The following is a 12,583-nucleotide window of genomic DNA, read 5'->3' on the forward strand; positions in this document are numbered from 1 at the left end:
CCTCTGGGGTGGCATTGAAGGAGCCACAAAATGGTGAGGGACTATTCCATGGTGACTGAGGCAGGAAGGATGAAGTGTCTGGGGAGCCTGCTGCCCCAGGAACAGGCGGAAACTAGAGCTTCACCTGAGCCTCTGTGGGGCTTGGATGTGTAGCTCAGCTCCGCATGTGCTTCCAGGCTGGAAGTAGGAAACACACCAAGTACAAGCTGGTTTTTCATATATCGTGTATAAAAAAAATCAGAGACTCCAGGTAAGATGGCTGGAACAGCCAGGGGTTGTCTGTGGGACCGCTGCTGGGGAAGATGCCTCGGCTCTGCTCCAGGTCGACCACCAGGTAGGGCTGGGTGTCCCTCAGGGCCTGGAGGAGCAGATCCTTGCAGGTCGGGTTCCAGGCTGGAGCAAAGCTGAAGAGCTTCCTCATCTTGGTAGGATTGGTGCGCTCCGCCCGCACTGCCTGGTACTGCTCCTCTGTCAGGACCTTCCCGTACAGGGCGTCCAGCACCCCATCCACGTCTGTGACCCGCGCAATGAGGGCCGCCCGATGCTGCTCCAGAAAGTGCAGTGCTGGGGCGGGAGGGAGAGAGGGGATGAGCTGGGACCAGGGTGGGTGCTGGAGCCTGTCCCTCTTGAACACTAGGCTTTCTTCAGAAATTGCCCTGAATGCAACCCTAAGCGGTCAGGCTCAAGGTGGGCATGCCACCAGGACTCTACCTATAGTGGGATGGGTTTAACTTTGTCTCCCTTTCTCCTCCCAACCAGGCTTGGGCCCTGGAGGTGTGTGAGTAGGTGGGTGGGGAGGGTTGGCCTAGCTTTGCACTCTCTGGGTGCTCTTGGCCTTGGGACAACAGATTTAGGCTGTGCAGGGGTGCAGTGGGGCGGGGCTGGTGAGGTGCCCAGGTAGGTGAGGTTGGGTGTTGAAGGCTTTACTTGGCTGCTGTCTGGCGGGGGACTTCATCTCGGTTGGTATGGTTCCAGGGCCTGTAAGAAAATGTTAAGTGGTGTCTCCAAGTCTTTCTGGGGTCAGGGATCTCCTGGTCCGGAAGCCAAGGTCAGTACCAAGCCTCCCCAGCAGGAGAAGCTTTTATTAAAGGGTAGGAGGAACAGGAAGCGAAAGCGCGGGGAGAGGCAAATGTTCGGGTTGGGAGGAGGGTACAGATGAGGGCATACTGGTCTGGACCTCTGCACGGAGGGTGGAGGAGGTGAGCTCCCCCTTGCCCCAGGTCTCCTGCAGCTGCTCCGCCACCTCCTGCATGCCCATGTCGCGAAGCACGAGCGCCGTGAGGTTGGCACCGTACGCCTCCAGGTAGTAGCTGACGAGCTTGTCGGTGAGGTCCACAGCATCCGTGGGTAGCAGCGTCCCCCGTGGGATGCGTGCATAGCCTTCATGCAGCGGCACTGAAAGCAGCTTCGTCTTGAACTTCTTGAACTCCTCTGCAGTCAGGGTCTCCAGCACATCCAGGATGGCATCACGTATGCACCCCATGGCTCCCGGGGTCCCCCACTGTAGCTCACTTGGGCTGTCTGCCAAGCAGGAGGTCTGCTCTGCGGCGGGACCTGGAACTCTCCGCCTTCTCTCAACTCCGGCCTCTGCCCCAGAACATTGCCCTCGGGTGTAAGGCTCCCGACTATCCCGTTCCTTCCCATCCTCTCCTGGCCATCAGGGGGCGCCCAGATCGCATCCTTTGGCTGGTCTGTGAGGTGGGACCCAGGAGACCGGGTGGAAAAGGGCTCATGGGTGGTGCCTGCCTCTCCAGGCTTGGACTAGCTAGCACACATCAGGAACCTGGTTTATTGGAGTGCTAAGGCTTAGAACTGTGGAATTTTAGAACCCTGAAATCTCCATGTTTTTCTAAACCTTAGCATCCTCTCTGACATGTCATAGAATCAGAGTCATAGAATCCTAACAGCCAGACCATGTAGCTTCCCAAATTCTGGGGAATACTAGGGAGAAATGAGGTGTCAAAAGAGTGTAGGGCTTCCCTGGTGGCGCAGTGGTTGAGAGTCCGCCTGCCGATGCAGGGGATGCGGGTTCGTGCCCCGGTCCGGGAGGATCTCACATGCCGCGAAGCGGCTGGGCCTGTGAGCTATGGCCGCTGAGCCTGTGTGTCCGGAGCCTGTGCTCTGCAATGGGAGAGGCCACAACAGTGAGAGGCCCGCATACGGCAAAAAAAAAAAAAGAGTGTAGAGGGCTTCCCTGGTGGCGCAGTGGTTGAGTCCACCTGCCGATGCAGGGGACACGGGTTCGTGCCCCGGTCCGGGAAGATCCCACATGCCAGAGCGGCTGGGCCCATGAGCCATGGCCGCTGAGCCTGCACGTCCAGAGCCTGTGTTCCGCAATGGGAGAGGCCACAACAGTGAGAGGCCTGCGTACCGCAAAATATAAAAAATAATTTTAAAAAAAGAGTGTAGAGATAACTGTGTGTGCTTTATCTCTCCAAACCTCAGTTTCGTTAGCTATAAAATGGGGATAATAACACTCACTCTTCCACTTAGTAAATATTCCAACATAACGTGGGCTACCTGATGGTACCTGAGACCTTGACAAATGCTTCCTGGGAGAGCCAGAATTTGGTCCCCCAGGAATTGAATTTCTTGGGAAGTGATGACAAGAGACCCGTGCAATGGTTGAGAAAATTCTTGACTGGAGGGAAAGTCGTGGGTAGAGAGCAATTCTGGGGTCAGAGGGCTTGACCCAGAAGAGCAGATGAAAGGTGGTGTGGGATGGCATTGGAGGCCAAGCTGTGCCCAGAATCATTAACTTGCCCTTAACATGGCTGGGAAGGCCCTGCTGGTCTGTCCCTGTGGACCTCACCAGCCTTGTCTTGCACCACACCCTGCCCCCCACTCCACCTCTGAGTTCCAACCACACTGGCCTCTCAGTTCCTCAAATCTGCCAGGCTCCTTTGCTTCTCCAAGCCTTTGCACATGCTGTTCCCTCAGCCTGGAGCTCTCTTCCCTCACTCTTTGCCTGACAAACTCTCAAGACTTTAGGTCTTAAGTTAAATGCTACTTCCTCTGGGAGGAAGTATATTAACGCGTATATGTGAAATCTAGAAAAATGGTACAGATGAACCGGTTTGCAAGGCAGAAATAGAGACACAGATGTAGAGAACGAACGTATGGACACCAAGGGGGGAAAGCAGGGGAGGGGTGGTGGTGGGATGAACTGGGAGATTGGGATTGACATATATACACTAATAAGTATAAAATAGATAGCTTATAAAATAAGAACTTATAAAATAAGTTCTTATAAAATAAGAACCTGGTGTATAAAAAAAACAAAATTCCAAAAAAATAATGATAAAGGGATCAATTAACTAAGAGGATACAACATTTATAAATATTTATGTACCCTACCTCAGAGCACCTATATAAAGCAAATATTTAAAGAACTGAAGGGAGAAGTAGACAGCAATACAATAATAGTAGATTCCCATCACCAGCCTCTAAGGCAGTGTGCATACCTGTAGCAATATCCTGCAGCCATGGAATTGCACACTGACAGCTGGGGCCCCCACAGCTGCCTGAGGGCTCAGCTCTGGCCTTATCTCCTGTCACTGGCCTGCACCACTAGGCTCACCTGCAGCTGTCCCCATAAACTGTGCACCTGCACCCAGCCAGCTAGATCCCCATTAAGCCTCCATTGCTATGCGTGTCTGATGTGAGATCCTGCAGGCACAGAACGTACATACACCAACATCCAGGGCCTCTGAAGCTGCCTGTGTACCCTCACGTGGCCCTGGCCCTTGTTCCTGGCCCTGGCCCCTACCACTGTGTGTGTATCCACAACCAGCCTCTGCTATTACTTAGGCACCAGTTGGTGGTATGTACACACCACCACCAGCTCCATGCCACTGCTGCCTGCCCTTGTGTGTAGCCTCTGGACCTGGAGGCACCACAAGGACCCCAATAGCCCTTGTAGCCATTGCAGATACCCCACTATGCTCACCAAGGACCACATAGTTGTCAATGCTGTGGACCCCTGTGGCCTGACCGAGAGAGACATCATGCCCCCACCCCCCACCCTGGACCCAGAACCGCCACATGCCCCTGCCCTTGGCAGCCTGCGCCACTAGATACAGAGTCACAACAGACTCCAGCATGCTCCCACCCACAGAAGGTCTTTCATTACCAGAGTCAGTCCATAAAGTCTGGAAGAGGTGACTATTTCTTCAGTTGTGCAGACACCTACACAAGACTACCAGGGTCACAAAGAATTGGGGAAACATGACACCTCCAAAGGAACATAGCAAACTTCCAGTAACTGACCCCAAACAAATGGAGATAGTTTAATTGCCTGGCAAAGGATTCAAAATAATTATTCAAAAGATGTTCAGAGAGCTCAAGAGAACACATAAACAATTTAATGAAATCAGGAAGACAATACAAGAACAAAACGACAGGTTCAACAAGGAGACAAAAAACAATCCCATTCACAAAAGCATCAAAAATAATAAAATACTTAAGGGGTAAATTTAAAGAAGTGAAAGATGTATTCACTGAAAACAAGATATTAATGAAAGAAATTGAATACACAAATAAATGGAAAGCTATCCCATGTTCATGGATCAGAAGAGTTATTGTTAAAATGTTCCTACTGCCCAAAGTCATCTATACATTAAATGTAATCTCTAGGTTGCCATGGCTAAGGGGTGAGGGAGATGGAGAGAGGTTGGCAAAAAAGTACAAACTTTCAGTTATAAGATGAATAAGTTCTGAGGATCTAATGTAAAACATGGTGACTATAGTTGATAATACTGTATTGTATAATTGCAATTTGCTAAGAGAGTAAATTGTAAGTGTTCTTACCAAAAAAAGGAGAGGGGGCAACTTTGTGAAGTGATTGATATGCTAATGAACTTGAATGTGGGAATTCTTTCACAAGGTATACATATATCAAATCATCATGTTGTACACTTTAAATATAGTACAATTTTATTTGTCAATTATACCTCAATAAAACTGGGGGAAGAGAAATTAAAGAAGACCTAAATAAATGAAGACAGCCCATGCTCATGAAAAATTCAATATTGTTAGCATTGCAGTACTCCCGAAATTGATCTACAGAGTCAGTCAATTCCCAGCTGCCTTTTTTGCAGAAATGCACACACTGACCCTAAAATTCATATAGAATTGCAGGGAACCCTGGATAGCCAAAAATTTCTTTAAAAAGAAGAATAAAGTTTGAGGTCTCACACTTCCTGATTTCAATACTTTCTACAAAAGTGACAGTAATCAAAGCAGTTTGGTACTGGCATAAGCATAGGTATATCTTAATCTAATGAAATAGAATTGAGAATCCAAAAATAAGCCCGTACATCTATGGTCAATTGATTTTCACCGATAAATAACAGTCTTTTGAACAAACAGTGCTTAAACAACTAAATAGGCGTGAGACTGGAAGACAAGAGTACAGCCATTTTTGAAAAGGACCCAGGGAATGACCTTTCGCAAGCAGGCTTCACAGATCCCTTAAAACAAAGTGCCTAAAGCTTTCCAGTTCCCTGAAAGATATAGATAAAGGCCTGGCAGACATTCGCAAGTTGTTTTTGCAGGAGGCAGATCCCCACCAGATGAAAACTGCTGACCGCAAGTGCATAGACCCCCACACCAGTTGACGGTTGATGATTCTTGAAACTTCATCCTGATGCCAACCAATCTGAGAATCGAGCACAAGCTGATCGGGCACCTGCTGCCCCCTCCCTCACACTCGCTTTAAAACCTGTTCCCTGAAAGTCCTTGGGGAGTTGGCACTCTTTTCTGCCTTCTCCCCTGTGCACAAACTATCCTTTTAATAAAAAGCTTTGCTTACCTAAGAGCCTTGTGGGAGTGAAATTTCTATGGTATTGCTGTCCAAGAATCTGGAGAGGGTCTGGTAGCAGGCACATGCAAAAGAATAAAGTTGGACTCTTACCTCACAATATATACAAAAATTAATTAAAAATGGATCAAACACCCAAAAGTAAGAGCTAAAACAATAAACTCTTAGAAGAAAACATAGGTAAATCTTCATAACCTGGATTCGGCAATGCATTCTTAGATATGACACCAGAAGAAAATATACATTAATTGGGCTTCATCAAAATCAAAACTTTTGAGCATCAAAGGACAAAAATGTGAAAAGACAAGTCATAGAATGGAAAACATTTTCAAATCATATGTCTGATAAGGATTTCACGTTATGAACGAACAAAGAACTCTTACAACTCAAGAACAAAATGACAAACCAATAAAATAAAGGGCAAAAGGATCTATAGACATTTCTCCAAAGAAATTATACAAATGGCCAACAAGCACATGAAAAGATGCTCAACATAGCTGTTAGGGAAATTTAAACCAAAACCACAATGAGAAACCATTTACCCACTAAGAGGGCTATAATTTTAAAAACATTTTAATTTTTTAAACGGAAAGTAAGTGTTGGCAAGAATGTAGAAAACTGGAACCCTCACACACGGCTAGTGGGAATGTAACGTGGTATATAGCAGCTGTGGTAAAGTTTGGCCATTCCTCAAAAAGTTAATCATATAATTACCATATTGTAATAGCGGCCTCCCCAGCCCGAACCCAAACTGTGACGGGCCCTCTCCTCCTCCCTCTCTGGCGCCGGCGGCTGCGCGGTTGGGGCAGGGGCTGCTCCGCTGCTCCTCTCCGCGCTCCGGCTGGGCCTAGCCCACCGGCCTGGCCCCGCACCTGCCGGCCACCCACTGCGCAAGCGGGCAGGCGGGCGGGAGCTCCGCCCTGGGGACACCCGCTCCCAGGCCACGTCATCAGTCGTGAACTGACCGGTGAGGCCAGCCGCGGGTTGAGCCCAGGGGGCCCGCCGCCTCAGACAGCGATCCCAGGAAAGGGTGTGTCAACAGCCTCCACGTGGCCACCGGGGTCTCAGCGGCTTCTGCGCCTCGCTTCACCTAGACCTGGAGGACGACGTTGCTGGAGCAACCTGGTACTTCTTCAGACCTGGCGGCTTTCTGGGGTCGCACCTCTCTACTCAGGGTGTGAGACCTGAGAGGCAGGCGCGAGCTGTAGCAGCCCCGCTCAGCCATTGGTCGGTGCCACAGTGGCCCCGCCCCCTACCCCCTCTGTTATATAAAAGGAGCCCGAATTCGGACTGAGGTAAGGTGGATTTTTGAGACGCTAGTCTGCCGTATTCTCGGTCTGTTAGCTTTCCCATTAAAATCGTTATTCCTTGTTGCAACAACTCCTCTCCCGCTTTATTGGCCTGTTGTGCGATGAGCAGAAGGAGCTTGGGCTTGGTAACAATATGAAACAAGGTTTCTAGGAATGGAAAGCATATGTCAACACAAAAACTTGTACACAGTAGCATTATTCATAATACCCAAAAAGTGGAAACAACCCGAAAGTCCATGAGAATGGATGAACAAAATGTGGTGTTATCCAAAATGTAATACATGACACAACACTCATGAATCTTGAAAATATGCTAAGTGGAAGAAGCCAAACACAAAAGACCATATATTATAATGATTCTATATATAAATGTGATGGAAGAAATTTTCACATATTGAGTTATGAGGCAGTCATTCTAGCTTATACAGGATTTAACTTGAATTTTATGCTAGCTAAAACCGCCTGTTTGTAGCCTATCAAACATACATTGTACATCTGCTTTAATCATTAAAGAAAAGGGTACCTGAAGTAAAGAATGTCCTTTTAAAAAATAAAGATTAAATGCCTCCCTTCCTGGGATGTCAGTGCTACATACTTCTTCGATAAGACTCCCTTCCCAGGTGCCAAGGCCATACTGACTCACTGTATACATGCTGATCTGTTTTTTTTTTTTTTTTTTTTTTTTTGTGAAATCTTGAAGGAATGTATTCCTGACTTGTTTGGTGTTCTTTGTTCTGATGAGATATAAAACTATGCAGAAAATCATGCTTCTCTGGAGTAGTTCCTCAGAGTTATCTGAGAGACGGTCTCCCGGACGATCATCCTCAATTTGGCTCTAATTGGCTTATTGATTATTTCCATCCACATAAGAAATGCCCAGAATTGGCAAATCCATACAGACAGAAAGCCGATTTGTGGTTGCCAGTGGGTGGAAATACGGGGAATGATGAATGACTGCTCATGAGTACAGGGTTTATCTTAGGGAAGATTAAAATGTTCTGGAATGAGTGGTGACAGTTTCACAGCATTGTGAATGTAATAAAAGCCACTGAATTCTAATACTTTAAAATGGTGAATTTTACCTCAATTTTTTTAAAAAAGAAAAATCCTATGGGATGGGTAAAATGATATTCCTACATAATAGCTGAGATTCAGAGGTCAACTCATTTGTCAAAAGTCAAATTAAAATTAAAGCTGACTGAACCTCCCAAAACCTTCCTTCTAATCACTGTTACAACCAAAATAAAAACAGTTAAAAATTAACTCTAAGTCCCTAGTGGGTTTTTGCGTGTTTGTAGGGAGTTGGGGCGGGGGGAGGGGCGGGGGGAGGAGAGGAAGCACGCTCTTGGCCTGGAAGGAGGACGAGGGGCGGCGGTAGGCGGAGCATCCCGATTTGGAGGGCTTAGGGAGGAGGAGGAAGGGCGAGGAGGTCCGTACACTCACGGCCGAGGCCTTGGTAACTGCTTCCGCCCCGCCATTGAGGGGCGCCAGTCGACCGAGCGCGGTACCTCCTTCCAACGCTTTACCCGAGCGCCCCGCCGGCGGCCCCGCGGACAGGTTTGCAGCCTCTTCCCCGCACGGACCCCTCAAAGGCGAGGCCCGACCCCGTACCAGGCGGGCGGGAGGACCCAGCAAGCGCTGCCTCGGCCCCTTTCCCGCCCACGGACCCTGGAGCCCCTACCTTCCGGGCAGCCTGCCGGCTCCTGGCTCGCCCAACCCACCTGTCTCAGGTTTCCCAAATATTTTACCACTTGCTCTTCCTGGCCCACCACACAGTCCCCCACTTCCCGAAGACAGACTAGGAGTGAGAGGAGTGAGACGCTTGCCTTGACATTATTAAAATAATGAAACTACTATTAGTAGTAATGACTTAATAGAAAGAATATTAATAAACTTATTAGTAATGTAACCAGGATGCCTTGCTTGCCTGTTTAAGAGGAAACCAACTCAATAAGCAAGATAAATACTTTAATATGACATTTAGAAATTTTTTCAAAATAAAAAACTTAAAAGTACCATGAGGTGCTATATGGGAGGCTAAAACAAAAGGAAAAATCAGTAATCCTGATCCTAGCTTTATTTAAAATGTTGGTAGTTTCGTTATCATGGAATTTTTTTAGTGTTTGTTTTTTCAATATTACATTAAAAAAAATTTTTTTAGGGGCTTCCTTGGTGGCGCAGTGGTTGAGAGTCCGCCTGCCGATGCAGGGGACACGGGTTCGTGCCTTGGTCCGGGAAGATCCCACATGCCGCGGAGCGGCTGGGCCCATGAGCCATGGCCGCTGAGCCTGCGCGTCCGGAGCCTGTGCTCCGCAACGGGAGAGGCCACAGCAGTGAGAGGCCCGCGTATCGCAAAAAAAAAAAAAAATCTTCAGTACTGAGTATCTTGAGTTCTGAGTATGTCCCCAAATTTTGCGCTGGAAGTGAGTACTTCAGTCACTGTGCTTGGCTTACCCTAGTGACAGCCCTGCCCTACTGTCAGCTTTAGTGTGGTAGTGGCAGTACGGAAGGGTAGGGAAGTGCAAGTGGCCACCTTCTCCCCAAAGTCTACGGAGGCTTAGCAAGGAACTTCCAGAGGTGCAGGCACAGGGGCCTGTAAACCCTCTAGGCGTGTCATTACTGCTAATAGTAGTTTCATTATTTTAATAATATAAACTAAAAAGCATCAATAATACTTATATAATATAATACTTATTAAACACCTACCAGCTAAACACTTCACAAAATGATTTCATTTATGCCTCACCACAACTCTGGGAGGTTGGTCCTAATATTACTAATACTATCTGATTTTACAGTGCAGGAAACAGGATCAGAGTGGTTAAATATCTTGTTTAAGGTCATCCAGCATGTACAGTGGCAGAACTAGGATTCAAATCCAAACTGGCTGAGCAGAGAGCCTTTACTTGGGAATCACAAAGTACAAAGTTCCTAATCCTCTACCTGGAAATGACTTGGGGATTTCATCTCCAAAGCATTAGAACTCCAATAAAAACCTTAGAAACAAATTGAGATGTTAGGATATCTGCTCGTACATGTATCACATCAATGAGTTAAAAAAAACAATATGATAATTTCCATGGAAGCTCCTTGTAAACTAAGCCTAGAAAGGTATTTATTTACATGTTATACAAAAGTATGCTAACTCCATAGCCCAGCCAAGTGGTGTAGCACCAGCAACCCCCTTCCCTCTGGACAATTTGGGCCAATGTTTGTTGTACACTGGTTAATCTGCTGTCAGTCCACAGTGCAAAACAGCTTCTAACCTATATTCTAGATCATTGATCTTCAGTTGGCCACCAGACCTGTGCTGCTCCCCTGGAATTCCTACCAGCCTCCCCAGAACCACTGCTGCTACCACCAGGCTGGGAAGGAGGAAGAAGGCTGCCCTCCCCTTTTATGATGACTTCTTTCCAGACCCTTGAGCTAAAACCAGACCACCATGTTTGGCAGCTAAAACTTTGCTGAGGACCTGGGTGATATCACCCAAAGCCATATGAGGAAGATGATTTGAGGTGACTCACAGACCTACTGTCTTTTGAATAATCATACATTTATTTTGATGCAAATTCAAAATGATTGAAATAGCATATTAAACTACAATAGCAGGCTCATTTTGCTCCTAGTGAAGCTAAAAAGAGTAGTAAAAATTTTAACACAATATATTTAAAGTAAATAATAAAAGATCTCAAGGAGGTATTAGAGCTTCAACAGAACATGGCAGTTGGACTCATAGCATATGTGATCACCTAAGAATTCCCTCCTACCTGCCCAGGTTGTACAACTTCTGACCCTAATCAGATATTGCATATTGCATAACTTTCATTTTGGAAAGGCTCTAGTTACTTGGGACCAGTTAGTTCCCTGGGTCTCCAGTCCCAACAGAATTAATTCAGTCAAGACCAATTTTCCCAGCGCTACTTTAGTGAGGGCCTGGGTGATGGTACGCAAAGCTTTATAAAGAACACGATTTGAGGTGATTTACAGACTAGTCCTGTTCCTACAGGATTTGCTAGAAACAAATACAAAAGCTTTCTACTTGACCAGGGCTCAATTTTTAAATACACAATGGAAACAAACAAAAAACCATCTGGCTTTCCTATTTCATTTCTCTTTTAGTTGGTGAGTATTTGGTTTTGCTTTTTTTCCCTCAAGAATAATGAGACACACTGCTGTTTTCTTTATACCTCTGTCATTTTTTAAACCCAGTAATTGTTACATCATAATAATTATAACAACACAAATAATGAGCCGTAAACACTTCCGTAATCCCAGCAGCCCTGGGCCTGCATTTCTAAGGATGGTGAACTGAAGAAACAAATTTGTGTAATTGAAATAAGCTTTTCCAACCACCGCCACATCTTCTCTGTGTTTTGATGATACAAGAGGTTTTCATTTATTATGTGGCTACTCTGTGCCAAGCACTGTGCTAAGTACATTACATGTGATTTATTATTTCATTGGTACATATTTTGACACTTACTACACTGTCTTTCATTATGATGTGACCATTTCCTAAGAAGTGCCCTATGTAGCTCCCAGTGAAAATATCAGGGGAGCACAACTTACGCACTGGAGTCTCCTGACCTGTCTCCCAGGCTACGCTCTTGCTCCTTTGTTTCACCCTCTGCATTGGTACAAGACCCTTCTATCTAAATGTTTAATCTCTTTAACCATGTAATTCCCTTCCAAAGAATCACCCTCTTAGCTGCTTGACTTCAAGAAGCATCCCAGTTTTACGTCTTGGTGCTCCTAGATATCAGTCCCTGGTTCCAGTCCAACTCTGTCCTCAAGGAGGAGACAACATTCCTTCCACCCCTGGGTTTAACCTGGCCCGAAATGCCCTCTTACACCCTTTCTGCCAATGTAGCCTAATGGCTAGGAGTAGAGTTCTGGAGTCTCACTTCAAGGGCAGATCCCAACTCCTCTGCTGACATGACATCTTATGCATTTGGCGATTTGTGACTAAGGCCATTATATCTTGTCCTGGGAACTTCCTCCTTTTCTAAAGGTGAAGGTTAGTTCAATTAATTAGCCCAGGAGAATACTGTGCACTCGAAGCGGTCAACAGCCCGGGATCTGGGGGGGGGGGGGGGGGGGGGGGATGGGGTTGGGGTGGGAGCGAGGTTGGGATAAGAGACTCCAGATGGGGACAGAATTGAAAGGAAAATGTTTTTTAATAACCTTCTATCTCCTTTCATCTAAGAGCTCCTAAAAAGCAGGCAATAATTTAAGAAATAAGGGAGCCCATCATTGTTTGCCCCCATCTCCCTCTGTCTCCTCTTTCCCAGGCAGCAGGACCTAGACAGCAAATAGAGGCGTTGGGGGGAGGGAAGAAGGTAGGGCGCCAAAGTAACATGTTTTGCAAGGAATGTGACTATAGCTAACTACAGGAATTGAGAAAGTGGAGCCAAGAATACTAACTCCCAGCCAGCCCGCCGCGTCAACTCCA

General features: G+C 46.7%; 1 protein-coding gene across 2 annotated transcripts; it reads right to left on the bottom strand.

Annotated features, from left to right (window-relative positions):
• Positions 1-214: 214 nt before the first annotated feature.
• LOC101322010 (apoptosis-associated speck-like protein containing a CARD) lies at positions 215-1,508 on the bottom strand. Of its 2 annotated transcripts, none has more exons than XM_033839268.1 (2): positions 1,206-1,508; positions 215-617 (listed from the first exon to the last, which is right to left on the bottom strand). In XM_033839268.1, exons 1-2 carry the CDS (start codon positions 1,481-1,483, stop codon positions 215-217), a joined length of 681 nt encoding a protein of 226 aa, XP_033695159.1. In that variant the 5' UTR covers positions 1,484-1,508. The 2 variants fall into 2 exon arrangements, with proteins under 2 accessions (XP_033695159.1, XP_033695158.1); XM_033839267.1 differs by having other exon boundaries at positions 215-573; positions 1,153-1,508.
• Positions 1,509-12,583: the final 11,075 nt, after the last annotated feature.

The sequence above is a fragment of the Tursiops truncatus genome, chromosome 15, assembly GCF_011762595.2.
Source record: "Tursiops truncatus isolate mTurTru1 chromosome 15, mTurTru1.mat.Y, whole genome shotgun sequence".
Taxonomy (NCBI): domain Eukaryota; kingdom Metazoa; phylum Chordata; class Mammalia; order Artiodactyla; family Delphinidae; genus Tursiops; species Tursiops truncatus.

What these genes read in the sequence shown, in the direction of transcription:
- LOC101322010 (XM_033839267.1), bottom strand. Translation starts at nt 1,483, where the DNA reads ATGGGGTGCATACGTGATGCCATCCTGGATGTGCTGGAGACCCTGACT. An exon ending in GACCAGTATGCCCTCATCTG is followed by an intron (nt 574 to 1,152) that starts TACCCTCCTCCC and finishes CCTCTCTCCCTC; the next exon opens with CCGCCCCAGCACTGCACTTT.